Raw genomic sequence first — 27158 nt, 5'->3', positions numbered from 1 at the left:
GTAACTGTCAGGATAGCACATCAAACTCCAGGACTGATCATTACGTCCAAACCAACACTCATAACCCCGTCCCTTCCTGCTGATGCTCTTATATGACACTGATATAGACACACCAATATCTCCACTCCACTCCAGCTCCCAGTAACAGCGTCCACACACACTCTCTTTACACAACACCTGACGATAATAATCAAATTTGTCTGGATGATCAGGATATGTCTGGATTGTGCCAGTGTTAGTAATCACTCTGTCTTCTTCAGACAGACGGAGGTGTTTATTTACTGTGTTCATGTCGATAGTGATCTGATTTGAATCTGATGGAGATAAAACACATCAGAATCAGGAATTATGAATCCGTTTGATCTTTTCATGTAGCTGCATTCTTCATGTTCAGTGTATCATCAGTGTCTCAGTACAGATGAGCAGATATCTGTGCACATCATCATTTACATCATCAGTTATAAAACTCTTCTTTCACCTTCTACAGGTAGAACATGAACACACTCAGAGAGTTTTTCTGCTGGTTTTCTTACTGACTTACATTGTAGGAAGTCCTTCCTGGTCCAGTGATCAATGTTGGTGAGTGTGACTGTGGAAATCAACAGACATGAACAGTGAGATTCTCATGATCCTGTATCTTATTCCTAAGACATTTCTAATATGATGTTCTCCATTATATGAGATGATGATGGACTGGTTTCTTAGAGCAGATGAATCTGCAGGACTTTACCTCTGTCTGACATCTTCTTGAGCTCCTCTTTGCAGAAATCCTCCAGTTTGTCTCTCAGCTGATGGACAGATTCTCTCAGAGCATCAGAAGAGAAGAGAGAACTGAAGAGATCATCATTTACGTCTGTAGATTCAGGAGGTGCTGAGAGAGACTGGAAACTCTACAGAAAACAGGGAAACACTTTAGATTACAGCCGCAATTTACAGCGACAGTAAACAGAATTTACAGTGTAATTTTTTGTAATTACAGTACACCTATAGAGTACCTCGGTGTAGGTATCAGTGAATAATATGCAAAGTTTGGGGAATAACAGGGTTACAACATGGAAAATTACAAATGATTTATACTGAAAGTATTTTGAAACTAAGGGGTACCTATTGTAATATTACGTGGTATGTATGATCAATATAAGTGGTCTTATGACCTCAACACTTAAATTAATATAAGGATTGAGGTGATAAAAACATGTTTTGCACCCAAATTACAATGTGTGATATGTCTTTACCAAGCATTTAGTTAACCACCTAACCACTAGTTAACTAACCACCCTTTACACAAACATTGTTAGCGTAGCTAAAAGTCCAGTGCCAACAAAGATACAAAACAATAGTAAATGTTTATAAACATTTACAAATTATGAATAGATTCCACTTTAGATTGGGTACTGCACAAACATGAACAAATGATTAATAAATGATTTAAGATGTGCAAATAGAAGTCAACACAACAAACAAAGACCAAATATATAATCTTCACAGACGGTGATTATGAGCTAATGAATATATTAACATGAATAGTTTGTGAAGTGCCTATAAGCTATATTTTCACAACATTTGTAAATGTAAAAATGAGCATTAGCTAATATGTGAACTGAAGTTTTTGTAAGCATTTAAAAGTACATTAATAAATAAGCTTGTAAATATTGAATCATTTCTGTTAAAATCACTCATAGATTTTTAAAACGCACTGAAAGTTTAATGACGTTTGTAAACATGAACTAATGACCCGTTAAGCATTATATAATGTTTGTTAACGATTTATTAATGAAGCTTTTAATCATTGTAAACCATCTGTCAAATAATTTGAAGATTTAAAAAAAAAAAATGCATGATCATATTGTCACGATCATCAGCTGGAGTGCCCATGAACTCCAGCAGAGGGCACTCCACTCAGGACTCTTGCATTTGGTGTCCATTTCCATTCACAACTCCATTTCCCAGAATCCCGTGCTTAGGGCTAATCACCACCAGGTGTTCCCCATTACCACTCCCCTATATGAACTGTGTTTTGACTCTCAGTCTTGGTGAAGTCTTGTTTAGCCTTGTTGTTTTGATATTGGATTGTTTATACCGACTGTGATTCTCTGCTGCCTGCCCTGACCTCTGCTTGTTTCTGTTGTTGATTTTGGATATCCCTGTACATACCTGATGCTGTTCCCCAATCATTGCCTGTTTGACCATTCTGATAATAAAGTACTACAGATTGATCCGAACGTCTCTGACTCCACGTTACACATATGACCTCACCAGCCATACTCTCTGTTTCAAGTCTGTTCAATAAACCTCATCATATCACTAACCTCCCGTCTATCCCCTGATTTGTGACACATATGAACTGAAAGTTTAATGACATTTGTAAGCATTTCAATCTACATTAAATAATGATCTGTTAATTATTTGGTAATGTTTGATAAAGTCATCAGTTAACGTTAACAAGCACATTATCTCATATTTCTAGATATGTGAATATATATTAAATAATGATTAGTTAAACATTATATAATGTTTGTTAATTATTTATTAAAGTTATTCTAAAGTGTTACCGAAATTATGTAATTTAGAATTTAATTTAAAAACAATTTAAATGTTTGCATACAATTTTTTTAATTTGACTGTTGATTATTATAGTTAAAAATAAATAGTAATTGAATTTAAGTTTGGTCTCTGTTGTTAATTGTAACCTTATAGTAAAGTAAAAGAGCTCACTATAGTTAAGAGCAGAAACTGAGGCAGTTTCTCTTATTTTTAGTTTTGTTTATATATATTAACAAGACACACATTAAAAACAGTTATCCTCCATTCATCAGTTATTGACGTTTGTAAATGCTGCAAATAAAGACGTCGCTGTCACTGCTTCAGAGTTCCTGCTGCTGGTGTGAATATAACCAGGAGAATGTCCTGAGAACTATGTGGTGCGAAAGCGACTTATATTTGAACTTTCTAGGAAATAGTTTGGATGATAAAACATCTGCTAAGAACATAAATGTCCATCTAACAACTCCAGCACATCAATGGAGTCTCATAAAAAATCAATAAAAATCAATTTTATCAAGTTTGAAGATCACCTGATCCAATTTTGATGAATGTTACTCAGAATCTGCACTATTGATTTCACTGATTTCACCATTACGTAATAAATCAGAAGGAAAAATTAGGTAAAAAGCTGAAATGTTAGTGAAGTTTTGAACTGTTGGTTGCGCTAGTGGTGTTTGACAGCTAAATATATCTTTAAGAAGAAAGAGCTGAGAGAAATGATTCCTAAGAGATTTCCAGAGCTGAAAGCTGTTTGTAAGCAGCGTCTCTTTCAGAACAAGATGATCAGATGAGATTTTTACTGATGATTATATAATAAGACACTCATGAACTGTTTCTCTGTGAGTCTCTGTCACAGCAGGATCTGCTCAAGTCCACTATGATCCTGTTCTTCTAGATCTGTGTTACCTGCAGGAACTGGATGTGATCCTGTGTGTGTGAAAGCTGCTCCAGCTCAGCGTCTCTCCTCCTCAGATCATTGATCTCCTGCTCCAGTCGCTCCAGTCGTTCTTCAGCTCGACTCACTGCAGTCTTTTCCTGATCTCTGATCAGTCGTATCAGCTCAGAGTGGCTTCTCTCAATGGAGCAGATGAGCTCAGGAAAGATCCTCTCACTGTCCTCCACTGCTGTCTGTGCAGAGCGCTGTTAGGACACACAGTGATTCAGCTTCAGTGAGTCTGAACTGAGACGGAGACAAACTTCTCTTTTTCTCCAGACTCACCTTATGAGACTCCACAGTCTCTCTCAGCTGCTGAAGATCTTTCTCTCTCTGCTGGATTCTCTGCTGGAGCGTCTTCTGCGTCTTCTTCAGCTGCTTCTGCAGGACAAACAGATGATAGTGAATCTCACAGAAAACTACTGCCACTAAATCATCATGTGAACAGATGAATCCAGTAAAAGTGGAGCTGATAAACAATGACTGTAGGGTTAAACTCCAGAAGTGATGATCTGTTTCAATACATGAATCATACATGAATAAACATGAAGATAAAGGCTTGTTTCACACTGCGTGCGTAAGTATTATAAACGTGAAACTGACACAGAGCTTCACATTGACAGTGTTTCTGTGTAATTAAGCTGCGGCTCTACACAGCAAAAAAAAAAAAAAAAAAAGGACAAAAAAAAGACGACTACTGGATCACTACACTGAGTATTAACTTTATTCATTTTAAATACCTTTTTCTCTGTCCTCTGGTCTGCAGCTGGTACAATGTCATGATTTTTATGTTCAATAATCGTACACAGCATACATATACACTTCTGATCAGTGCGACAGAAAACCTCGAGAAGCTTCTCATGTTTCTGGCAGATCATCTCCTGCAGTCGTCCAGTGGCTTCAGTCAGGTTGTGTCTCTTTCCTTTAAACAAACTCTCATGTTGTTCGAGGTGATTCTGACAGTAAGAGTTCAGACTCTGTATTTTCTTCCAGTGCAGACGTCACACTGCACATCTCCAGCTCCAGCGTCACAGTCAGCAGGACGTTTTCTCTTCTTCAGTTTCTCCACCACTTCAGCCAGCATGGTGTTTCTAGCTAAAGCAGGTCTTGGACTGAAGGTCTGTCTGCAATGAGGGCAGCTGTAGACTCTCTTCTGATCCTCCTGATCCCTGCAGTCTGTAATACAGCTCTTACAGTAACTGTGTCCACAGGGGATGGCCACTGGATCCTTCAGGAGATCCAGACACACTGGACACATGAACTCCTTCTGATCTACTGCAATTCTGGCTTCTGCCATTTTAATGCATGAACACAGAGACACAGACACACAACAGCTCAACTACAGTTCAGTTTCTCTTTCCCTAAACTGATGAGTTTAAATAAATTACTGGTTCAGTGTTTGAGTGACGTGTGTAAAACAGGTTTGTCTGTAAGTCTATAAAGCAAGTTCCAAATTCCTGCTCCTGTAGAGCCTCATTCTTGCTGAGTTTCGACACACCTGTTTTTGAAGTAATACATTTACAGTAAATGTAAGGTGCATTTATTTAGAGTTCAAACTAATGTAACCAGTAGTAACTGTAGCAGAATGAATATTACCATACCTAATCTGTTCGTCCAGTGAACATTCAGTGTAATTTCATATCAACTGATATGAAATTATATTTTCGTGGCTGTAGAGCATGCAACAAGACTGGATAGTTAAAGTGACATTATTCACAAACATTGAGAGAATCAGAAACTCATGTAATTTGTGCACAAAAGTTTTATTAACTAAATACTAACACATATCTAGTCTAAACAAACAAACATACAATCACATATAGATGAGGGGGAGGGCAAAGCAGCCTGAATGAATGAAACCATTAGAGAAACAGGGAATAAAGCTATGAAAAGGAGTCAGTTAAAGGTACACTAAGCAAATTTTTGCATAACCCTTCTTTTTAATTTTTTGTTCCTCAGATATTTAGGCACCCACACTCCCTCTCACTGCCCTATCGTGAGAACACTGACTGTTGTCCCTTTGGTGTCACTTGTACAGAGTTTTGGGGGACTGGCTAGCATTGCCCAAGCCATCTCGCTGGCTCGTTCAGATAACCCCAATCATCTACGTGATACAGTTCGCTGGGCTTCCCCCAGGGTTCAGTAGTGGTCTTTTTACATCAGTGGCAAACAAAGACACCCGTGTCCTGCATGCAGAGATCGCAGTCCTGCTGGAGGAGGATGAAATACAGCCTGTCCCTCCAACCAAGATGAAGTCAGGGTTTTACGGTACTTACTTCATTGTACACAAGAGAAGCGGTGGGTTACAGCTGATCTTGGATCTGCGAGTCTTGAATTAGGCCCTGCACAAGCTCCCATTCAAGATACTGATGCACATTCACATGCTTAAACTTTCACGTCTTGATTTTATCTTGACACAGACCATTTCTTCATTTCTTCAAGGGCCAGACATACCAGTCCTGGCACCGATGAAGATGGCAGCCTCTGTGATGTGCTCTGCAGTTGTTTTTGTGTTGTTGTTAGTTTGTCCTGTCTTTAGTTATATTCCTGCAATCAGTTTCACCAGAGATTAATTGCTGGACATTCGGCACCACACATCACCCGATATATTACCAGTTTTCGACTATTCTGATGTTTTGCTGGACATTTTCGTCGGTGGAGCAGCTGCGCTGATCACACGCTTCAAAACGCGCAGACGGGGGAAGAGAGCGGGCGCCCTCATGAAGCTCAGAAAGTGTGGAATTCGAACGCCATTGCCTGGCATCCATCTGGCGAACCTCCGCTCTCTACCCAACAAAACGGACAAACTCCTTCTCCTCTCCCGGACAAACAAGGATTTCTCACACTCTGCTGGTAGAAACTTGAAACACTAGAAACTTGGCTAAACGACGCCATTCCAGACAGCACGCTCCATCTGCAGGGCTTTCAGCTGTTCAGAGCGGACTGCGACACAGAATCAATGGGGAAATATTTATCTAACACACATACTTAGTCTACATTTCAATTTTTACATAATATACCTGTACATACAAAACTGTCTATTGTAATATACCTGCACATACAATTGTCAATTTGTATATTGTTATTCCTTACTTGTTCTATTTTTATTTTATTTTTATATTTTATTATTATTATTATTATTATTTTTAAATTCTTTTATTATCTGTGTTTTTGTTCTGTCGCTGTCATTCTGTTGCACTGCGGAGCTTCTGTCACAAAAAAAACATGTGTAAACATACCTGTCAATAAAGCTCATTCTGATTCTGATTCTTACAAGGTTCTCCCCTTCAGGCTATCCCTGTCTTCCCATGTCTTCAAGTTCGCAGAAAGTGTACTTGCTCTGTTACTAGAGATGGGCATTCGGATAAACAAATGATAAAGCTTGGCTAATTGAAAATGAGGTCCCTTTCTACGAAAGCACTTTTTGTAAATAATATGATCACTGATCATAATCTAGATGTGCTCTGTTTGACAGAAACCTGGCTAAAACCTGATGATTGCATTATTTTAAATGAGTCTACCCCACAAGATTACTGTTATAAACATGAGCCACGACCAAAAGGTAAAAGGGGAGGTGTTGCTTCAATTTATAACAATGGAAAATTGTTCGGGGAAGTCATGGCCTAATGGTTAAGAGAGTCAGACTTGCAATCCATGGGTTGTGAGTTCGAGTCTTGGGCCGGCAGGAATTGTAGGTGGGGGGAGTGAATGTACAGCGCTCTCTCCACCTTCAATACCAAGACTGAGGTGCCCTTGAGCAAGGCACCGAACCCCCAACTGCTCCCTGGGCGCTGCAGCATAAATTGCTGCCCACTGCTCCGGGTGTGTGTTCACAGTGTGTGTGTGTTCACTGCTGTGTGTGTGCACTTTGGATGGGTTGAGCTCCAGAAGAAACTTGAAAACCTGAAGAAAAAGCCTGTTCTTAGTGCAAGACACACAAAAGCCTGCTTGGCACCTGAAGAATTCTCGGACTGTGATAAACAATATTTTATGGTCTGATGAACCTAAATTCCAAGCATGACATCTGGAGGAAACCAGGATCTGCTTATCACTTTCACCATCTCAAAAATAAAGAAGGACAGCTAAACGCACCAAAATAAAGTTGTAAGCTTAATGAAAACATGCTCAAGAACACTAGTCCAAATCTTCCATCACACAGTCAAGACAACATCAGAGTGGCTTAGAGATTACTCTGAGAATGTCCTTTAATGGCCCAGACTAAACCCAAACTTGAACCCAATCAAACATCTGTGAAGAAAACTGAAGATTTTATATTAAATGTTGTTCTGTGACTGTCCAAAATGTTAGATTTTGTTGATAGTCTGTGATGATTGGAAGTGAAATCTTCAAGTCCAAAAAAGACTTTTCACCTGCGGAAAATTGGTTCAATAAATTACTGAAGGTTTGCCTCGTCATTATGGGGTCTGGAGTGTAAAAAATAATTAAAAGCATGTTAGCTTAACTGTGCGTTCACACCGCCGCCGTTGAGAGTGTCAAAGTGGCCAGAAGTCATTCATTTTCAATGTGAGCTGGCGTCGAGCAGTGGCGAGCAGCGCCACGACTTGGACATCGACGGCGTCGAGGAGAGTTGAAATCAGGGCATCTTTATGGTAATGAGCTAGGACGTGGTTCGCCGGCAACCAATCAGAGCGTAGAAGTCCACCGCTTGAGAGGATTCCAGAGAACGAAGCCCTGTAAACTTTAGTTCCCAAGCAAAATGGAGGAGAGGTTGATTATTGCTGTGGTGGGTTTGCAATAATCTATGATGTGTCCCTGTTTGTGTACAGGGACATAAATAAAAAAATTATGCCTGGACAAAGGTGTCTGTGATTGTTCGTGTTCCTGGTGAGTTGCTGATGTGCAGTAACGTTATAGGAATAATAATCTAATGATATAATAAATAATAGTACAATAGTTCCAGTTTACTTTTAAACCTTTAAATAAATTTTCCTGATTATACTTAAGTAACATTTTCAATGCAGGACTTTTACTTGCATCAGAGTATTTTTACAGTGTGGTATTAGTGCTTTATACATTATTAGGTAAAGGATCTTAATACTTTGTCCACAACAATATTTAATGAGGTTTATTTATAACGTTACCCTCCTTGTTGTCAGTCTGCACAAGATCAACAAGCTTGTTTGCTTTGCGGCCCTTTTAAATACAAGATAAGAATTAGATCTATGTCAGAGAATCTTTCTACAGCGTTGTCAGCAGGGTGGCCAGAGCGATTTTTGATGCTCTCGACAGCGGCGGTGTGAACGCACAGTAAGGCAAACAAAATGTAAAATAAAAAAGGTCTTAATACTTTCTGAATGCAGTGTAGATGCAGTGTTAATTTCAACGCATTGTCCTTAATCTAATAATTAAGCAACAACTCTATACATTTTAAATCATAGAGCATCTACCATAACTGCTCAATATTTTAAATTATGGCAAGGAAGATGAATGGGTGTGACCCCATTCATTCATATGAACATGACAAAAGAAAAGTATCTGAATTTGAGGCACATTCTGAGCCACTTAACTCTGTCTACAAAAAGCACAAGCATAAGGTCTACTGTATGCATGACTTTCCATATGCATCTGAAAAAGAACTTTTTGTGACACTGATCACAATTACATCAGCTTCATCCAGAATGAACAAGCAGGTGATATTTGAAATTGTTCCTTTTTGTAAATCTCTTTTCACACTTGGAACTTTATGTCTGGAATGAGTTTGCTAATGACTTTTCATGTCTATGATATGAGAACTCCTTTCACACAGAAGACACTTAAATCTTCTCTCCACTGTGAATGCTCCTGTGGTCATTAAAGGCTCCTCTAAATCTATAACTCTTTCCACACTGATCACATACAAATGGCTTCTCTCCAGTGTGAGTTCTCATGTGGGCGTCAAGATTTCCTTTTTGATTGAAACTTATTCCACACTGTTGGCAGGTGAATGGGTTTTCTCCAGTGTGAATCCTCATGTGGACTTTCAAGTTCCCTTTTCGACTGAAACTTTTTCCACACTGTGGGCAGGTGAATGGGTTTTCTCCAGTGTGAATCCTCATGTGGTCATTGAAGTGTCCTTTTTGACTGAAATTCTTTCCACACTGCAGGCAAGTAAACAGCTTCTCTCCAGTGTGAATTCTCATGTGGATTTTGAGGCTTGTTGGACGATTGAAACTCTTTCCACACTGTTGGCACGTGTAAGGTTTCTCTCCTGTGTGAACTCTCATGTGGACTCGGAGGCTACCTTTATTAGTATAACACTTTCCACACTGTTGGCAGGTAAATTCACATCTAGTTCCAGTCTTTTGAGCTCTTTCTTGCGACAAAGTATTTTCAGTCTGCTTGACATTGATTCCACAGTTCTCTCTTGAGTGAATCCTTATGTGCTGATTAAGGGCTACTGAAAATCTGAAACTCTTTCCACACTGATCACATACAAATGGCTTCTCTCCAGTGTGAATTCTCATGTGGGCGTCAAGATTTCCTTTTTGATTGAAACTTGTTCCACACTGTTGGCAGGTGAATGGGTTTTCTCCAGTGTGAATCCTCATGTGGACTTTCAAGTTTCCTTTTCGATTGAAACTTTTTCCACACTGTTGGCAGGTGAATGGGTTTTCTCCAGTATGAATCCTCATGTGGATAATAAAGTGTCCTTTTTGACCGATATTCTTTCCACACTGTGGACAAATAAACAGGTTCTCTCCAGTGTGAATTCTCATGTGGATTTTGAGGCTTGCTGGTCGAATGAAATTCTTTCCACACTGTTGACACATGTAAGGTATTTCTCCTGTGTGAACTCTCATGTGGAATTTGAGGCTATTTTTATTAGTATAACTCTTTCCACACTGTTGGCAGGTAAAACGACATCTAGTTCCAGTCTTTTGAGCTCTTTTTTGTGACAAAGAATTTTCAGGCTGTGAACAACTAAAAGATTTTCTCTGGTTATGAAAGCATGTTTTTTCATATTGATCTTTATGTCCATTTTCTTTCAGTTCTTGATTCTCCTCCTTCAGTGCCATTGGGTCTAAGGTGGAAATATAAATAGAAAAATAACCCTAGTTTAAAATGGCACAAAGCAATGTATACATAAACATTCAACATGTAAATCATCAAAACCTTTAGACCCTACATACACTAAGCTGCTCTCAGAAACTCTACTCAATATTGTTAACTATTAGCTTTTCAGTTTAGCTTAGCAATTTCTTTTCAGGAATTAAGCCCCATCATAGCACAGAGACTGTTCCTGTAGATTAGATGTCTAAGTTTGGTCTTTTATGGTCACAGTCCAGCAGAGGTCCATTCCAACCTTAATTAAACACACCTGCCTGTAGTGTTCAAGAAATCCTGAAGACTTATTTTAGATTGTTCAAGTGTGTTTGATTAAACCTTGCTTTGATTACACTTTGTTGGTGGCAATGAGTCTACGAAGTACGGCTTACAATGCTTTTGGGAAATGCAGACCTGGTTTGTAATATGCACATAACAGCAACTAAATGGTATCCCAGAGAGTGGTGCAGTGTGAGAAGAGCAGAAAACCAGCCACTTTAATTCCAGGTTAACACTGCATGATCTTTAGAAACATAGACATTAGTATGTTAAATATATTTAATAAAGACCCTGAAGAATCATACCAACTTGTTGGTATGCTTTGATCAATAAGGGACAGCTCTCTGGTAAAAAAAAACAAAAAAAAAAAAAATCTTTTTTATTAAACAACTTTTTTTTCCTTCACATGCCTTGGATATACTATGCATCAGAGAAACCTGGATTAAACCTGGAGAGTTAAGTCCTTTCACTGAGCTGGTGCCACAGGACTGTAATTTTTTTTTAATTCCCCTCGGTTATCCGGCCGTTGGGGGAGGGGGTTAGCGGCAGCTTTTAAAGACTCTCACCTCTGTCGTTCTTTATCAACTGGGACTCGTAGTAGTTTTGGTTCAGCTGTTTTTACTCGCTTTGGACAACCCAGTGGTTTTTCTAATTATATATCGGCCACCTCATGTAAACAAGGATTTTTAATGAATTTGCTGAATTCATGGGGGAAATTGTCACCAATCATGATAGAATCCTGATCTTGGGGGATTTTAACATTCATGTCTGCTGTGAATCTAAGCCACTTTCAAAATACTTTCTTAATTTACTTGACACTTTTGACTTTCTGCAATGGGTGTCTGGACCAACTCATGTTCAAGGCCACACACTGGACTTGATTTTATCCCGTGGTTTATCAGTGTTGGACATTATTATCGATGATGCAGGCTTGTCTGATCATAAATCTATATTGTTTTCTATGCCATTGGACGGGAATACTCATAAACATTCTCCACTTCCACGATGGACTCGTATCCTCACTGAACGTTCAAGTGACAAATTTTCCTCCATGTACGTACATCTCAGTGCTAATCAGGATATCAATTCCTCTACGTATCACTTGGGTGCCGATGAATATCTAAGTCTGTTCAATGCTACCTGTTCTAATATTTTAAACTGTTGCACCACTAAAGGTGAAAAAACATAAACACAATTTAATACCTTGGCAAAATGATTTCACTCGTTCTCTGACAGACAGACCTGTAGAAAGGCTGAACGTAAATGGAAAAAAGACAAACTACAAGTGTCATATGAGATTTTAAGAGACTCTCTTTCTGCCAATCAATGAGCTGCTAAAGCTGCAAAGTGTAGTTATCTTTCTCAGTTAATTTTAAGAAATAGCCATAAGCCAAATATCCTATTTTCCACAATTGAATCTGTTCTTCGTCCAACTGTTAATCTGTTTCCTGAGGCATCTGTCTCTCTTTGTGAGGACTTTGCAAAGCATTTTAATGATAAGATTTCCCAAACTACATGATCGTTTTTATAGCCTATAGACTATATCCTTAAGTTTAGATGATTTGTTGGGGAGATAAACTAATAACTGTGTTTATAATGTTTGTAAACATTTTGATTTACTGCCATTTTAGCCTACATCATTTCTGAATGTAATAGCCCAATGTCCAGTTGGCCATAAGCAAGTTATCCTCTAGTAGTGGACCTGGCCCTGACGGCACTGAGGGTAAGTTTATCAAACTTTCTTCACATGTCCTATCCTCTCCATTGGCTGAGCTCTTTAATGTGTGTTATTTAACCTGTGATTTGATTTTGGAGTGGATTTGTCATGGAGTTATTCCATTGTATAAAGGAGGGGACACTCAAAACATGAACAATTTTAGACCTATCTCAATAATTAATAGTATTGTGAAAATTTTTGAGAAAATTATCTTTGATCAATTATCTAACTATCTCTCTCATAACAATTTACTATCTCAATGTCAGTCAGGTTTCAGGAAACACTTCTCAACTACAACTGCTCTTTTGAAATTTACAAATGATATTTTTTCTAGATTTGATAACAATATGTGTACTGGTGCCATCTTTTTAGATCTTACGAAAGCATTTGATTTAGTTGATCATTATCTGCTCCTGCATAAATTATATTCAATTGGCCTTTCCCGTTCATCACTTCTTTGGTTTAACTCATATTTCCATCACCGCCACCAGTGTGTGTCCTTCAGGGGCAGTCAGTCAAATTTTACAGGTGTTGATAAAGGCATACCTCAGGGTTCTTCGCTTGGGCCTTTGTTATTTTCCATTTTTATTAATGACTTGCCACTCTTGCCACTGACTTGCTGTTCAGCATGTGACATTCATCTTTAGGCAGATGATACAATTATATATTGTTCCAAACCAAATATTCCTTACATAAATTATTCTTTACAACATGACTTTGATTCTGTACAGCAGTGGCTGTCATTTAATAAACTCCTGTTGAATAAAGCAAAATCTTACTGTATGCTTTTCCAGAAGAAAGATAGAAATAATCTTAATCTGCATTTTCTGGATTCTTCTCCTTTAGAGTCAACCGAAAAATTTAAATATCTTGGTGTTTGGCTACGCGCTTAACAACAAACTTAGCTTTCGTTTTAAAACATTATATCAATCGATAGACTGCTTTAACTTTCAGGTTAGGAGAAGAATAGTCTCTCAGTTGTTGCTACCTATTCTGGACTATGCAGATATTATATATGCTAAAACCACTGCCACTTGTCTACACTCTCTTGATGTGGTATACAACAGCCTGTGCCAATTCGTCCTTCGCTGCCCCTATAGGACACATCACTGTGTGATGTACGAACAGCTGTCCTGGCTTGCACCCTCAGCCAGAAGACAATGATGTGGTATACAACAGCCTGTGCCAATGTATTTACTTTCAATATAGAGTTAAGAGAGAAATTGGGAAATATGCTTTCCATGTTAGAGCCCCTCGTGACTGGAACAGCCTTCCTGCATCCATTCGCTTGCTTAGGTCTTTTACTCTGTTCAGAACTGCTTTGTTAACACATCTTCAGAATACTTGTCTATGTTTTTAGCATTTAAAATTTGGCATCGATATGTGTCATGTTATGTTTGTATGTATATATGATTGTGCTTATTCATATATATGTACATATATAGTGATGTTATTGATTGTGTTATATTCAATGTTACATCAGTTGTTCTCAAACATCTAACATCAAATACCCCTCTTAAAACGCTTGACTTTTTTACTGAGTCTAGATTAAAAAGGTTTTACTTAAAAGGGGTATAAAATAAAATGTGTATAGTGGTATACATACCACAGTTTGAGAACCACTGTGGTTTACTTTACTCCATTTGAGATGGATGGTGGTAGTGAGAGCTGGTGTGTGTGTGCATGTGGACATGCGTGTGCATGCAAATTTGAAGTTTGAAATGGTTATGCATGCTTTTGTAACATCACGATTGGATTACTGCAACTCATTGTATATCGGTGCTCCTCAGTCATGTGTTTCTTGTCTACAGTTGGTTCAGAATGCAGCGGCTCAGCTTCTTTATGGGAAGCGCAAACATGAGTCTATCACACCAGTTTTGGTTTCATTGCATTGGCTGCAAGTCAAATATAGAATTGATTTTAACATTTTACTTTTTGTCTAAAAATCTCTTTATAATCAGGCTCCACAGTACCTATCTGATTTGTTACATCCATACACTCAGACAAGAGCACTCAGATCCGCTGATTCTGGTTTATTGCAAGTTCCCAGGGCACGTCTCAAAAACAGAGGTGATCGTGCTTTTTCTGTTGTTGGCCCTAAGTTGTTGAATAGTCTCCCAATTCATATCAGAACTTCCTCAACTCTATCTGTTTTTAAGTCTACTCTTAAAACTTATTTATTCTCCTTGGCATTTAATATTTTTTGACATACTGTGCAATGATCCTTTATTTTAGTGAACCCTAATCCATTTTACAGTGTGTGTTTTATAGTTTGTTACCTTGTTGACTTGTGTGTTTTGCATTCTTTGTGCAGCACTTTGGTCGACTTAGGTTGTTTTAAAAGTGCTGTATAAATAAACATTGTATTTTATTACAAAATGTGCAAAATAGGCATCCAATGTCCTCTTTAACAATTTAATGTTTTTTTTTTTTTTAAGTTATAATTATGGGCATTTTATGCCTTTAATGTGAGAGGACAGTAAAGAGCTTACAGGAAAGAGTTGGGAGCAGGACTGGCAAAGGACCTCGAGGCAAGAATCAAACCTGGGTCGCCGTGAGCGCAGTTGCGCTACACGTCGACACACTAACCACAAGGCTATCAGTTCTGTAGGTAAGATCATCCATTTCTGTAGAGCTGGACATTTTAGTAAGGATCATATGACTGAGTTCAGCTTTAAGAATGAAAACCAACCTGTTTGTTCCTCAGTATCTTCATGTTTGACTCTGAATGTTTCTTCAATCTTCATGTCTTCACTCTCTTCTTTAATAAACTCCATCTTTGTTTGTTCCTCATTATCTTCATGTTTGACTCTGAATGTTTCTTCAATCTTAATGTCTTCACTCTCTTCTTTTATAAATGCCATCTTTATAATCATGTAACGTGGCTCTCAGTTGCTTCGCCAGGAGTTTATCTGTGTTTGGACACTTTGTCCTGTTTAAGATGAGAATAAATAAAATAAATAAAAAATATATTTCAAACTAAATCGCTGAGTGGTTCTCATTAAGTTTCCTAGTTCAGTAGTCAGCGCACTAATAAGGGAGTCAGTAAGAGTGTGAGTTAATAGCTTAAAATACCAGATAAGAGGAAAACATCCAAAATAGCATTAAAAATAATCAAATATGTTAAGTTAGTTTTATTAATTTATTTTTATTAATAAGATGTATATTTGGTGTTTTTTGATTTGTAGATCACATTTAACAGATTTCACTTTCATGAAAAAATTTGCAGTTGGTTTGTAAAAGTTGTTACACGTTTGTTTTTCTCGTTGCATTTACACTGTTTTGAGCAGCAGTGATTAAAAACGATGCGACTGATTCAACTGACGCGAAAAAGTTTCACAAAGCTCGGTTTCTCCATCACTACTTGCTAGTGACTGAATTCACGATACAGGGAGCGAAATGAGATGCTGGTGGAAGCTGCGGATGAGCTTTACTCACACAAAGTGACCATTAATAACATCAGTAAGTAAAACAGATAAACTACATCATTACAGCGTTAAACTCGGTGATAATACATTTCAGCATTACATACAGTTATCGTATTGATCTAAACACTTTAAATGATTACAAGCACACACCTTTCTTCAGCCGAATCACAGACGCGAGAGCGCGGCGCAGCGTCACGACGTCATAACAATACACCAAAATAAGAGTAATGTCCACACGCTAAAGAATACAATTTTACGTTAAAAAACAAATACGATTAATTTAAGGGGTGAAATGCAGAGCTATCATAACTCCAAAATTATTAATACCGTTTAGATTTGTTTGAAAAGCTTTCTGTACAGTGAAGTGCTTTTAATTCATGATAAACTATTTGTGATCTCAATTCTCTTGGACTTCACATCACGAAGGATTGGAAAAAACTTATGAATATATCAAAGTCATTAATGTGTAGATCAAAAATTGTATATTTGGTTATCTGGAGACTTAAACTGAATCCTTATGACATTAAAATTATATAATAATGTAATCTTATTTCGTCTCAGTTTCTCCCCAGAGGGCAACAATTCAGATTTCAGCTTTATTTGGTTGAAGTGGATTATATTAAAGGTCCATGACTGTAAAGGATTACAGCTATTTTTGACTCTAAACATAAAACTTAAATTAAGACATAATGAGATGCTGTTTACATGAATGAATTCTGGCCAAAACAGACATTTCAGAGAATTCAAAGTTGTCCATCAAAGTGTAAACATGACTTAATGGCAGATCATCAGATGAAGAGAGAGGAGTGTAGAGAATAGGAATCACTCGCATTCTGTGTAATGGTCACTATATTTTATCACAAAGACACTGCAAATATTCATTACATAATATTCAGTCTTATTCACTAACAGTGGTACTGATATAACAGCTACGAACACAAATGGCCGGGTATCGACAGCTGCTGCATGCGCAAGATCTGGCTGACACGAATGCTTCTCTGAAACCACGGAGATATAAAAGATGAACAGGTGAAGGTCAACAGAGCATTTCAAATACATTATACTGAGATGCAAAAACAAATTTGGGCTGTGTACATTTTAAAAATATTTTCTTATATGCACAATTTCTATATACAGGGTTCATTTACATTTTTACAAATAATTTCCATGACTTTTGAGACAACATTCATGACCTAAAACTGATGATATATGGGCAACTTTTATCGAGCAATGTTGCTTGGGCACTTCCCCACTGAGAATGGGTAACAAATATCTATCTGGATACTTTAAATCGGTCGTGGGCCCCGTGTCTCACCTGGGTGCCCATTGATGCCAACATTAACCAAAGCTGCCCAGCAACATTTCTCAAAAAGCTGTTCAAATTTACCATAGCAAATGTTAACTAAAATAAATGACTATGCTACTTGTTTGCTTTCTATTTGTGTTAATAATAAATACAAGCGACAGATATTCACACAGAGAACACATGACATCACAGAAAATTGTAATTTAACCAGTATTATTGAAAAACTGCATAAAACAGAACAAACCAGAACAGAAACAAGATCCACACTTCATAGGATTTTAACCGTAGTAAATACCACTTTTTTTAAAGAAATTATTAAGAAAAGGGCTCTGTAATTGATATGTTTATTCTTTTTAAGTACTACACTGAAAAGTTCATTTGCAGTTCATTGGTAAGGTTTTTTCACACGGACTAGGAAACTTATATATGCATTTCTTCGGATTCGTCATCCTACAAATTCCTCAAGCACAGAAACCTTCTACACAGAGTATGATGCGTATCAAAAATTACGTTGGGGGGAGGATAATAATTCTCAAAACAATACATAAATGGAGTCTTCAAGCAGTGAGGATGATTTTGTTGTCTAATCTCTTCTTAAAAAGAGAAAAGGAAAAAGGAAATATTGGGTCCATCATATCATGAGATCGCATTGGCTGTTTACACTCGCCATTAACATGCTATCGCCATGAACCCATCAAACAGATCGGGGGGCTGTTTTTTTTTATAAAAGACCCTAAGAAAAGCCTGAATTGAAATAACCTAACAAAACATTTTGGACTAAAGCAGTTTCATAAACGACAATTTAAGTTCACGCAGTCTCAATAATTCGATCCAGGTTCAATGAGTCAGGATAATTTGATGTGCACACTTATTCTTAATGTCGATCATGGATCAATCGATAAACCATGGCAAACAGCGAATATTTGTGCTGTTTAATGCATTTGAGCTGTTGTGTTTTCCTCTGTGCATAACTAACACGTCACAGGTATATTTTTCATCTGTGAATGTTAGAAACTCATGCAGATATAACCATTTTGCTGTCAGGAGTGGAACGAGGCTTACGAGACTGAATGAGCGCTGCTGCGCACATGCGCACTAAACAGATCTCTGTGCAGCTGGATTCTGGACATCCTGACAGGCAGAAGTCAGTTGGTCAGAATGGGCAACAATACTTCATCCCTGCTGACCCTCAACACTGGTGCTCCTCAGGGCTGTGTCCTCAGCCCACTCCTGTACTCCCTGTACACACATGACTGTGCAGCCACACACAGCTCCAACGTCATCGTCAAATTCGCTGACGACACAACAGTGATAGGCCTGATCACCGACAACGATTAGATGGCCTACAGAGAGGAGGTGAGCACCCTGACTAAATGGTGTCAGGACAACCATCTCTCACTCAACATCGACAAGACCAAGGAGCTGGTGGTGGATTTCAGGAGACAGAGCAGAGAACGCACACCCATCACCATCGACAAGACACCTGTGGAGCAGGTAAACAGCTTTAAGTTCCTCAGCATTAACATCAGTGAGGATCTACACACACTGATGCAGTGCTGAAGAAGTTTGGAATGAGCCCCAGCATCCTCAGATCATTCTACACCTGCACTATAGAGAGCATCCTGACGGGCTGCATCACTGGCCTGGTTGGGAAACAACACCACTGGCAACCGCAAAGCTCTGCAAAGGGTTGTGCGAACTGCTAGCCACATTGTTGGAGATGAGCTTCCCTCCCTCCAGGACATCTACACCAGGCGGTGTATAAGGAAATCCCGGAGGATCATCAGTGACTCCAGCCATCCTTCCCACAGACTGCTCTCTCTCTGCTGTCATCAGGAAGACGTCTCCGCAGTATCCGATCCCGCACTAGCCGACTGAGGGATAGCTTTTTCCCTCAGGCTATCAGCCTAATGAAAAGTCAAAACTAATACACCCTACAGCAGTGGTTCTCAATCTTTTTTTCCACCGGGCCGCACTATGGTCCAAGTGCAAGTCTCGCGGGCCGCACACATATCATTTACATATTACGTCACCAATACAAACCAACTTGATTTATAATATTATAGCCTAAATATTATGATATCTAATCGATTACATTCATTGAAATTATAATAATTCTACTCCCCATAAATAAAACACCTGATGCTGTCGGGAGCTGACCAATTTTGTGAAATTCGGCTCGAAAGCAGTAACAGCACAATTAAGTTGCGATTGTAAGATGTAGTCTGTAAGACGCGCAACATTGCAGAAAATGTGCGTTCACAAATGTAGCCTATGTTGATCCAAATATGGAAAACACTTTCGAATTTATATAATATGAGGTTCTCTCCAGAGATGTTTTGCCACATTTCTTCAATTAAGGATGATTGCTGCGTAGTATGAGTGTTTCTATTTGCCTGAACTTCTTCAAGTGAGTTATGGAGCAAACCGAAAATCCAGCACTCTCCTTCACTACTGATACTGCGACTATTCTTGTTTGTATGTGTTCATTCGCTGGCATTTTCCACATTTCTTTTTTCTCCCTTAAAAACAATTTTTTCCATTCTGATGCTCAATTTTACCGAACTAATGGCTGTTGATGACTATTTGAATTGAATTCTGCCAAAGTGCATGCTTGTATGTGGTTGTTAAACGCGGAACGTTATGTGAGTAAGTCTGCTCATGTCTGAAAATAATGTATGAAAAACAAAATAATTTTACATAAAAATATTAGGCTATAGCTTCTATTTCTTTAGTAAATTTTTAAATTAATGTAAAAACTAAAATGAATTGTAAAACTGAAAGTTATTTTTTTTAATTGTTTTCAGCATGGTGGGCCGCATTTGAATTCGTGACGGGCCGCTGGTTGAGAACCACTGCCCTACAGCATACTCCCACAATATGGTATGCCACACACTGCACATTAACCCTCTGGGATTGACAAACGCGGATACACATTTTGTGGCATCTTCTCCTAATAACACCGAAAAGAACTTAAATTACACTTTCAGTTTTGATCGTACAGATAAGAGCAATGCATCAATCGAATCTGTAAAGGGTCTACTTTTTTTTATACAGACATAATAACAACAAAACTTTGTGCATTTACAAAATAAAAGAAAACAAACAAGGTGCGCTGTCTGCCACCTTGGTCTGCGCTGATCTTCATTTACAAACGCGTCATTAAAATGAACTGTAACTCAGTGAATACTCAACACAGAGACATGAGAGAGATATCTATAGAAAGCTTGACATGTCTATTTTTAAAAACAAATATTTATGAAATTACAAAATCCATATGAAAACAGCACAATGTCCCATCTTTCACGTCTCCCTTCATTATATCTAATGTGACCACGCCCACGTGCTTATCGCCTATTGATATTACAATAGTCCATGTGAAGCACGCAGAGTGTAAACTCCCATACAGCTAACAAAGCAGCGAGACTGTTCAAGTTTTTTACATTTTACTGTGTGCTTCGTGCTGAGAGGAATAAGCATTGGATTACCTCAGAAAAATTGGCTTGATCCAGCAGAGATCATAGACATGAGTAAGTCTTTATTATTATTAATCTACTTGTATTAGTTTTCAAATAACTTGTACACATTTTACTAGTTAGACATTTTCCAAACTATAATTACTGACTAAATGTATAATCAAGTGAAACATTATGAAGTTTCATTCACGTCATCTAAATGTTTCACAATGCCAGGTTTTTTTTTGTTTTTTGTTTTAATATGAGTTATAATGTTGCTAGCTTAATGTCAGTAAGAATGGTTAGACAAAACTTTACTGAGATAGGCTATTCTCTGTTCACGAATATAGTCATATATGTTTATAACTATATATATTGTATAGGCCTTCATACAAAGCATGCTTGTGTTTTCAAGAATGTAACTAAGCTTCTGTTCATCTGCTCTGGTGTAAATATTTTGGTGTATCAAGTAAGCTGTAAATATCACTGACAATAAATGTTCTATGTGGTAATTGTGTTCTTTTTTCCCCTATAAATTACTACTAGTATCAGTGACCATCACAATAATGTTAATAATGCAGTTTATTTGTGTTAATAGCATGCTTACTTTTGCTTGGGGGCACTTCCCCACTGAAGAATGGGTAACCAAATATCTATCTGGATACTTTAAATCGGTCGTGGGCCCCGTGTCTCACCTGGGTGCCCATTGATGCCAACATTAACCAAAGCTGCCCAGCAACATTTCTCAAAAAGCTGCCCTGTGTATCATCAGCCTGTTTTATTATTTTACAATAAGAATAAAAATCTGTTCAAATTTACCATAGCAAATGTTAACTAAAATAAATGACTATGCTACTTGTTTGCTTTCTATTTGTGTTAATAATAAATACAAGCGACAGATATTCACACAGAGAAACACATGAATCACAGAATATTGTAATTTTAACCAGTATATGAAAAACTGCATAAAACAGAACAAACCAGAACAGAAACAGATCCACCCACTTCATAGGATTTTAACCGTAGTAAATACCACTTTTTTTTAAAGAATTATTAAGAAAAGGGCTCTGTAGTTGATATGTTTATTCATTCTTTTAAGTACTACACACTGAAAAGTTCATTTGCAGTTTCATTGGTAAGGTTTTTTTCACACGGACTAGGAAACTTATATATGCATTTCTTTCTTCGGATTTCCGTCATCCTACAAATTCCTCAAGCACAGAAACTTCTACACAGAGTATGATGCTATCAAAATTACGTTGGGGGGAGGATAATAATCTCAAAACAATACATAAATGGAGTCTTCAAGCAGTGAGGATGATTTTGTTGTCTAATCTCTTCTTAAAAAGAGAAAAGGGGAAAAAAGGAATATTGGGTCCATCATATCATGAGATCGCATTGGCTGTTTACACTCGCCATTAACATGCTATCGCCATGAACCCATCAAAACCAGATCGGGGGGGGGCTGTTTTTTTTTATAAAAGACCCTAAGAAAAGCCTGAATTGAAATAACCTAACAAAACATTTTGGACTAAAGCAGTTTCATAAACGACAATTTAAGTTCACGCAGTCTCAAAGAAGTCGATCCAGGTTCAATGAGTCAGGAAAATTTGATGTACATGCTTATTCTTAATGTCGATCATGGGATCAATCGATAAACCATGGCAAACAGCGAATATTTTGTGCTGTTTTATGCATTTTGAGCTGTTGTGTTTTCCTCTGTGCATAACTACACGTCACAGGTATACTTTTTTTCATCTGTGAATGTTAGAAACTCATGCAGATATAACCATTTTGCTGTCAGGAGTGGAACGAGGCTTACGAGACTGAATGAGCGCTGCTGCGCACATGCGCACTAAACAGATCTCTGTGCAGGGCTTGGATTCTGGACATCCTGACAGGCAGAAGTCAGTTGGTCAGAATGGGCAACAATACTTCATCCCCACTGACCCTCAACACTGGTGCTCCACAGGGCTGTGTCCTCAGCCCACTCCTGTACTTCCTGTACACACACGATTGTGCAGCCACACACAGCTCCAACATCATCGTCAAATTCACTGACGACACAACAGTAATAGGCCTGATCACCGCCGCAACGATTTAGATGGCCTACAGAGAGGAGGTGAGCACCCTGACTAAATGGTGTCAGGACGTTTTAGGACTCACTCAACATCGACAAGACCAAGGAGCTGGTGGTGGATTTCAGGAGACAGAGCAGAGAACACACACCCATCACCATCTACAAGACACCTGTGGAGTGGGAAAACAGCTTTAAGTTCCTCTGCGTTAACATCAGTGAGGATCTCACCTGGTCTACACACACTGATGCAGTGCTGAAGAAGTTTGGAATGAGCCCCAGCATCCTCAGATCATTCTACAGCTGCACTATAGAGAGCATCCTGACGGGCTGCATCACTGCCTGGTTTGGAAACAACACCACTGGCAACCGCAAAGCTCTGCAAAGGGTTGTGCGAACTGCTAGCCACATTGTTGGAGATGAGCTTCCCTCCCTCCAGGACATCTACACCAGGCGGTGTATAAGGAAATCCCGTAGGATCATCAGTGACTCCAGCCATCCTTCCCACAGACTGCTCTCTCTGCTGTCATCAGGAAGACGTCTCCGCAGTATCCGATCCCGCACTAGCCGACTGAGGGATAGCTTTTTCCCTCAGGCTATCAGCCTAATGAAAAGTCAAAACTAATACACCCTACAGCAGTGGTTCTCAATCTTTTTTTTTCCACCGGGGCCGCCGCACTATGGTCCAAGTGCAAGTCTCGCGGGCCGCACACATATCATTTACATATTACGTCACCAATACAAACCAACTTGATTTATAATATTATAGCCTAAATATTATGATATCTAATCGATTACATTCATTGAAATAAATAATAATTCTACTCCCCATAAATAAAACACCTGATGCTGTCGGGAGCTGACCAATTTTGTGAAATTCGGCTCGAAAGCAGTAACAGCACAATTAAGTTGCGATTGTAAGATGCAGTCTGTAAGACGCGCAACATTGCAGAAAATGTGCATTCACAAATGTAGCCTATGTTGATCCAAATATGGAAAGCACTTTCGAATTTATATAATATGAGGTTCTCTCCAGAGATGTTTTGCCACATTTCTTCAATTAAGGATGATTGCTGCGTAGTATGGGTGTTTCTATTTGCCTGAACTTCTTCAAGTGAGTTGCGGGGCAAACCCAAAATCCAGCACTCTCCTTCACTACTGATACTGCGACTATTCTTGTTTGTATGTGTTTTCATTGCATTCGCTGGGCATTTTTCCACATTTTTCTTTTTTCTCCCTTAAAAACAATTTTTTCCATTCTGATGCTCAATTTTACCGAACTAATGGCTGTTGATGACTATTTGAATTGAATTCTGCCAAAGTGCACGCTTGTATGTGTTCGTTAAATGCGGAACGTTATGTGAGTAGGTCTGCTCATGTCTGAAAATAATGTATGAAAAACAAAATAATTTTACACAAAAATATTAGGCTATAGCTTCTATTTCTTTAGTCGTCTAAATTTTTAAATTAATGTAAAAACTAAAATGAATTGTAAAACTGAAAGTTATTTTTTTTAAATTGTGTATTCAGCATGGTGGGCCGCATTTTGAATCCGTGACGGGCCGCTGGTTGAGAACCACTGCCCTACAGCATACTCCCACAATATGGTATGCCACACACTGCACATTAACCCTCTCTGGGGTTGACAAAACGCGGATACACATTTTTGTGGCATCTTCTCCTAATAACACCGAAAAGAACTTAAATTACACTTTCAGTTTTGATCGTACAGATAAGAGCAATACATCAATCGAATCTGTAAAAGGTCTACTTTTATTTGTATACAGACATAATAACAACAAAACTTTGTGCATTTACAAAATAAAAGAAAACAAACAAGGTGCGCTGTCTGCCACCTTGGTCTGCGGTGATCTTCATTTAGAAACGCGTCATTAAAATGAACTGTAACTCAGTGAATACTCAACACAGAGACATGAGAGAGATATCTATAGAAAGATTGACATGTCTATTTTTAAAAACAAAAAAAAATCCATATGAAAACAGCACAATGTCCCATCTTTCACGTCTCCCTTCATTATATCTAATGCGACCACGCCCACGTGCTGATCGCCTGTTGATATTACAATAGTCCATGTGAAGTACGCAGAGTGTAAACTCCCATACAGCTAACAAAGCAGCGAGACTCTTCTTCAAGTTTTTTACATTTTACTGAGAGGAATAAGCTTTGGATTACCTCAGAAAAATTGGCTTGAACCAGCAGAGATCATAGACATGAGTAAGTCTTTATTATTATTAATCTACTTGTATTAGTTTTCAAAAAACTTGTACACATTTTACTAGTTAGACATTTTCCAAACTATAATTCCTGACTAAATGTATAATCAAGTGAAACTGTTGAAGCTGTTATTGTAGCATTTGGGGTAGAAATGTCGGGTAAGAAATTTGGGGTTGTTGAACTCAATTGTAAATCGGGTTTCGTCTGACTGGCGTGCCAACTCACAGGGGCATGCAGTCACTTATTAAATTGCAACACCTGAACAGCATAATGAAGGAACCACACCCCTTAGACTCACAGTCATAATAAGAACACATTCAAGGTCACCAATGTTCAACACCCCCACTTGCTCTTAGGCTGAATAACATACAGTTATCATGTACATTTACATCACACCAAAAATGCAAAATAACACGCGCAATCTATCAAGCATGGCTTTGGTTACAGGTTTGGTCAGAATATCTGCAACCATGGCTGCTGTAGGACAATATTCAATAGTTATCTTTCCATCTTCAAGTGCAGATCGAACAAAATGATACTTAATATCAACATGTTTACACCTTTGACGGCATATAGGGTTCTTGGACAAAGCAATTGCCCCTTGATTGTCCTCATAAATTGTCACTGGTGTATAAATACATTCATTGTCCATTTTGTTTAATAACTGGACAAGATATAGGCTTTCCTGTGCAGTAGCTGCCAAAGCCATATACTCAGCCTCACATGTAGAAAGAGCAACTGTGGATTGTTTCTTAGACCTCCAAGTGGCAGACAAACTAAAACAGTAACCAGTTGTACTTCTTCTATCATTTTGGTCTGCTGCCCAATCAGCATCACTAAATGCAAAGAGATTAAGATTTACATCATTTCTCCTATAACACAATTCCTTGTTCACAGTTCCCTTTAAATATCGCAATACATGCTTAGCAGCTACCCAGTGTTGGTTCTTTGGTTCAGAAAAGTGTTGTGACAGCTTACTGACAATGAAATCTAGATCTGGTCTAGTACAGGTCATTAGATAGATCAAGCTACCAACCACTTCTCGATACAGTTTTGGATCAACACGTTCACCTTCATTATCAAATTGCATTTTGTTTTCGCATGGAGTTGACCTTGGTTTACAATTAATCATATCAAACCTCTCCAAAATCTTAATAATGAACCTTTTCTGGTTCATTTTTATTTCACCATCTCCTTGTGCAAAATCAATACCCAGAAAATGTGTAAGTTTACCAAGATCTTTCATTTTAAATCTTTCCTCCAACATTCTTTTCACATTTCTGAGTGTCTGACTATCGCTTGCTGCAATAAGATCATCAACCCAGACTATCAATATGATTTTCTCACCTCCAGTTTGTTTACTGTAAAGACAATGGTCAGCAGGATTTTGAATAAAATCATTTTGAATCAAAAAATCATCTAGCATTTTATTCCAATTCCGCCCTGACTGTTTCAAACCATAAAGTGATTTGTTAAGTCTACAGACAAGCCTCTCACTTGTTTCTGACTTGACCTCAAATCCTTCTGGCTGTTCCATGTATAATTCAGTATCAATAGGGGCATGCAAATATGCAGTCTTTACATCCATTTGATGCAGTTCTAAACCATATTGAGCTGCAATTTGCATTAAGCTACGTATTGATGTCATATCAGCAGTTGGAGAAAATGTTTCATTATAATCAATGCCTGCAACTTGACTATACCCTTTCGCCACATACCGAGCTTTATATGTTGTTCCAACTGGGTTTTCCTTCACTATGTAGACCCATCTGCCCCCCACTATATTTTTACCTTCAGGTAATGTTTTAAGGGTAAACGTATCATTCTCCTTAAGAGAGTTTATCTCCTCCTGCATGGCCTTACTCCACAATTCTGACTCTGGTGAGCTTATAGCCTCCTTTAGAGTGTGGGGTACATCACATGCAACTTTATAACAATAATCAATACTGGTTAGTGCATGGTCATCATCACATTTTATTTCATACTCATAATCCCTCAAATACTGTGGAGGCCTCTTCTCTCTCTGTGGATAACGCCTGCTCTCAACCTTTTCCCTTTCACCTGTATTGGGTATTGGGTCACACGTTTCAGATTTTATGTCCTGGGAATTTATTAATTCTATTATCTCAGGTTTTGGT

At 38.2% G+C, this 27158-nt stretch overlaps 1 protein-coding gene and 1 pseudogene across 1 annotated transcript; both read right to left on the bottom strand.

Annotated features, from left to right (window-relative positions):
* LOC122137195 overlaps window positions 1–4574 on the bottom strand; it is a 5090-nt pseudogene extending 516 nt beyond the window's left edge.
* A 3976-nt stretch (window positions 4575–8550) lies between these two features.
* LOC109073987 (gastrula zinc finger protein XlCGF57.1-like) lies at window positions 8551–16143 on the bottom strand. Its single transcript, XM_042722921.1, has 3 exons — window positions 16097–16143; window positions 15211–15450; window positions 8551–10499 (listed from the first exon to the last, which is right to left on the bottom strand). Exons 2-3 carry the CDS (start codon window positions 15392–15394, stop codon window positions 9253–9255), a joined length of 1431 nt encoding a protein of 476 aa, XP_042578855.1. The 5' UTR covers window positions 15395–15450; window positions 16097–16143; the 3' UTR covers window positions 8551–9252.
* Between the last annotated feature and the right edge of the window lie 11015 nt (window positions 16144–27158).

Source organism: Cyprinus carpio, chromosome B4 (assembly GCF_018340385.1).
Source record: "Cyprinus carpio isolate SPL01 chromosome B4, ASM1834038v1, whole genome shotgun sequence".
NCBI lineage: Eukaryota > Metazoa > Chordata > Actinopteri > Cypriniformes > Cyprinidae > Cyprinus > Cyprinus carpio.
Note: the sequence above shows the minus strand (reverse complement) of the source record. Positions and strands in the feature narration are given on the sequence as shown.